Source organism: Trypanosoma equiperdum, assembly GCF_001457755.1.
Source record: "Trypanosoma equiperdum strain OVI genome assembly, contig: ctg_878, whole genome shotgun sequence".
Lineage (NCBI taxonomy): Eukaryota > Euglenozoa > Kinetoplastea > Trypanosomatida > Trypanosomatidae > Trypanosoma > Trypanosoma equiperdum.
The window spans coordinates 29,099-33,773 of record NW_027124840.1 but is presented as its reverse complement, the minus strand read 5'-3'; the positions used below and the strand labels follow the sequence as shown (position 1 = coordinate 33,773).

General features: G+C 49.1%; 1 protein-coding gene across 1 annotated transcript; it reads left to right on the top strand.

Annotated features, from left to right (window-relative positions):
• Nucleotides 1–962: 962 nt before the first annotated feature.
• On the top strand, nucleotides 963–4,430 carry TEOVI_000417200 (Phytochelatin synthase, putative; the record flags this gene model as incomplete). Its single annotated transcript, XM_067226969.1, has 1 exon — nucleotides 963–4,430. The coding sequence occupies one exon, from the start codon at nucleotides 963–965 to the stop codon at nucleotides 4,428–4,430; it is 3,468 nt and encodes a 1,155-aa protein (XP_067083070.1).
• Between the last annotated feature and the right edge of the window lie 245 nt (nucleotides 4,431–4,675).

Genomic DNA, 4,675 nt, shown 5'->3' with positions numbered 1-4,675 from the left:
TTTTTTTTTTTTTGCTTGTTGTGGTCTCTCCACCTTCTCGGCGCTGTTCCTCCCTTGTTTAGAAAGTGAAAAGAAATGAAAATGCAAAATAAACGAGAGGGAAAGGAGTGAGGGGAGAACGCTATACGCGGCCTCCTCCTGTTAGCTGATTTCTGTTTTTGTTTGCTGATGGAAAAACACACATTTTTCTTCTTTCGCTAAATCTTTGTTGTTATTCCCCGATTAGTGTAACCCACAATGGGAAGTGGACAACGGCCGCGTCTCCGATTGTTGTTGTCGTTGTCGTTGTTTCTTGTTTTTCTCCTCCTTTTGGTTCTCCTCGTTTTTCTTTAACTTGTAAAAAAAAATAAATAAATACGTAGATGTCCCGCTTCCTTTTCTAATTTTTTAGGTTGAAAAATGAGAAAAGGGAAGGATGAGTATTAGCAATAACGGAGACTAAAAAAAAAAAATAAAAGATATAAATCCCTCTGGGGACCGTGAAAACACCCACGGGTTCTATTTGGCTTTGCTTGTGATATTTATGCCGCCGGCGTCAAATCTTGTTATTCAGCAGCGCTGTGCGCGGAACCCCGCCACACATGAGCAAAATTTCTGCAATTTTGCCTATAACAAGAGGAGCAGTGCACGTTAAGAGATTTGTTTGCTTCAACCGTTGGGCAGAATTTTTTTTTTTCGATGTTTTTCCTCCTCTTCGTTGTTTCCCCTCACCGTCACCACCTTTACTCCTGTACGTCGCTTCGTACAGGTCAGTTTTTTGATTTGTATGTCACCATGCCTATATTTGTCTACCTCCATTTATATGTACTCTTGTACGCTGTATTCAAGTAAGAAGGAAAGGGTGTGGCTTCGAAACTTATTATTGAAGCAGTGTCTCTACCACTACGGGCTAAAGGTAGTGATCAAGCGAGTTTCCGGAAACGGGGTGTAGAATAGTGACGGTTTAGGGTGAAATCTGACAGATGGGGAACGGCCAAATTAATGCCCGTGCCTCCACTGAGGAGCACCTCAGGAAGTGGGAAGCCGCTCTGGCAGCACTTGAGAAGGTGTCAAATTCAGGCCGCCGTGCAATGGAAAGGGATCGGGTTTACTACGGCGGTGCAGAAGACGCGCGCAGTGGAAATGAAGAGGTATTGGAGGGTTCAATGCGCGGAGCGTGTCGGTCCTCGCAGGTTTCATTCAGCACGACAGCTGGGGGCTCTGAGTCGTCGTGTACCGAGCACCAGCCCCCACGGCGACAGAACCAAACGCCCAACGAAAACAACGGGCGGTCGTGGGGAACGAACCAATCAGGCAACACGAGTAACATTAACAATGCGGAGCAATCGAGGACTGGATCCCTTGTAGGTCAACACAGAAGCCGCCAACAGGTGGTAGAAATTCGCAAAGCCCGTATGGCATTCTTCAAGAGTTACGAGGTGCAGCGGGATTACGAGCATAAGGCTATTATGGAATGCGGCCACTTTGGTGCTGCTGCAGTTGCTCTTTCCTACCTTCTCGGAGGTGCGCGCGGCTGCAGGGATCGCAAAAAGTGCGTTACCATGGAAGATATATTTTTTGCTGTCCACTTACCCCTCCACTACCTCCACAGCGGTGTCCAGACACTACAGGTCATGAGCGACATTCTCCGTGAGTTTATTGATGTTGACAATCGCTTCAAGAACGAGTATGGCCTTTCTGTTGTCCATTTTGACATCTCGCCCGTCGTTGGGCAGGTGGAACTTGGTCGCAACGAGGTGGGCGATCGGCAGACGTGCATGCAGTTGCACGAGTTCACAAAAGCCATAGCCAACGACAGTGAAGAGCAGATTCAAGCAGTACGCATTGTAAATTATGATCCATACGTTCTCCAGCAGGAAACATTCGTTGATAACTTTGTGGATGGAGATGACGACGTCTCCGCCCTCGCAGACTCTATCCGTGTTGGATTAAGGGATCAGGAGAGGCAATATTCTAAAAATAACAATGGAGTGTACGCTGTTATTGTGGAGGTGCGGTGTGTAGTGGAGCTGATGGTTACCCTCGCAGAAGGTATCGTTGATGATCAGTTGCACGTAAGGTTGTTTGAAGTTCCTGCCGCAGCCCTTTTCAAGGCGATGACAGTACCGTTGGAGAATGAACGAGCGCGTGGTTTCATGCGTATCTTTCGCAAGGATAGCGTGCCGGTGATGTCCCACGACGAAGTTCAATCCATGTTCTCGCCTGAACTGGCGGGAGGAAATGTACTTGGCACGACATCTATGGGAACCCATGCCTCTGCCATCTCAGGCCACACCAGCCCTCACATCATCGCAGTTGCGTGGGCGATGCACCTTCTCGGAGGTGACAGAGCAAGTGCGCACGGCCACGGTAATGGGCTACCAGTTTCGGATATTGTCCGCACCATGAAGTTTCCAGCAGAGGTGCTCATCGACAGCACGCTGCCGTTGGGAGAGGTATTCAAATACGCGCGAGAGTACATCCGCCTTACGGAGCGTAATTACGATGTCTCCATTTACCCTATTCTCACAAACACCTCTCGAGAAGACGCGGTGCCAACCATCTCTGTGTTCGAGCTGGAGTCAATTCTCACCGACGTAAAGAATGCAAACAAGGATCCTGACGCCCCGGAGCACGTCATGGTGATTATGTATAATGCTAACGTTGCGCACAATGTCCTGTACGTCAGCAATACTCCCCAGTGGTGCGTGCTCTCCGGTTATGATGAGGAGTCACAGGTGGTGTCGCTTATTGATGCGCACCCGAAGAAGTTCATGAAGCTCTGGACTTGTTCACTTGAACGCCTGCATCGGGCTATGACCTCAAACGGATACCTTATATTCTCCAAGCGCACCGCAGCCAGCACACATGTGGGATTAAGTCATGATGAGACATGGTGTGACTCGCTGCCTTTGGGACATGAATCGCAGGTTCCGCGGGTTGGGGCCTTGAGGCGCGTGGATCCAACTGTGCAAAGATACCTCGCTCTACTAAGGGACCAAGATGCACTCGGTGTGACGAGAAGGGAGGTGATGAGAACATTGTGTTTTCCATCATTGCCATTGAGCCCAACGATGATTGCGCTAACTTTAACGGAGTTGGGCTGTCCTACGACATTTGAAGACGTTATTGTTGCCCTACCCTTCGAAATATCGTCGTTGATGCTGCGCTACTTCACGCTTGAATCAATGGCTGTTTGCCTCACGACGTACGTGGAGCATGTCGGTCTTAATGTAAGCGTAAAGGCCTATCATACTGACAGGCGAAACGGCAACAAAGCACGTGTAACCGTCGAGGAGTTTGAACAAATCATGGAGGAATGCTTGGCGGACCGTGGCAAGGCCCTCGTCATGTTGTTCAACACAAATGAAATTGAGGTGTTCGGTGACTCCCGTCCATTTGGTTCCACAGGCCTAGTTGTTGGTTACAATAAGGCAACCGGCGGCGTGACGGTGATGGATACGAATCCCAACCGATACTTCCGCACATGGTCCGTGTGCCTCCACACTCTCTTCAGGGCCATGCATGATGCGGACACCGTTCACCGCCGTTGTGGCTTCCTTAAAGTGTCACACTGCACGACTCTTCCGGCACCATCGTTTCCACTTGAGTATTCTCGAGAAACACCGTTGCGTATGCTGCCTCTACGGAACATTTTCCATGTTAGCCCATCGCCGCATTTCCAGGCACTTTCGTGCGCCTTCACCCAGCTTGGATTCTTCTACTCACCAGAGGAGATATTTTACGAGGCGTACCTTCAGACAATGAACCGTCAACGTCGCCGGGGGACTCAGGCATTTGCGTGGCGTGACGTGGATGTATCTCTTTCAGTGATTAACAAGCAAATCGATACAGTATTTCTCGCCCAGATTTGCCGCATGTTTCTGGAATCTCGCAATTCTACAAGGGGGTCAAGTGACAGTCAAATCGATGAACACAATGATGAAGAGTGGCTTGTGCATGTGGAGGTCATGGAGGATGTGACGGAAGGGAATATCGATTCGATTCTTAGAGATGCCACACGTCGGGAGAATAATAACACAGTTCTCCTCCTGAACTACGACACTGCCATAGCACATGACGTGGTGGGTTTTGGCCGCAGTGCAGCACTGATAAAGGCGTACAACCCCGATACCAAGTCTGTATTGCTGTGGGAGGCGGAGCACACTGTCTTTGGTATGTTTTGGACTGTCGATGTTCCTAAATTTATTGAAATTGGTAACCTGATGGATAAGGGTCGCAGTCCTTACGGTCTTGTGAAATTTGAGAAGGTAAAGCGGAAGTTGTCAGGGCGGCGAACACTCATGAAACACCTCGATGCTCATGAGGGAGGCAGCCCGTCGAAGGGATTTGATGACGTGCCGTCGGGGCCCATGGCGCTACGACGTAATCGGGAGATGATGACGAGATTCCTTTTTTCTCCTCAGGAGTCGCCGGATAGAAGACGATGATGAGTAGAGTTTTGTGTTGACAAGAGTGTGATTTGTCGAGTAATGTTTTGTATGAATGAAAAATACATGCCCAGAAATGTTCGCTGCGAGGAATTTCAGATGTGGTTTACCCGTGCGTGAATGTGACTGGGGGCGTAGGTAACGTAGAAAGGGGCACCCAGGGGTAAGAGGATATCTTCTTTCCTCCTTTTCGTTTTTTTTTGTACTCTTCTCTGTAATCCCATTTCACTATTCCAGTACCACTC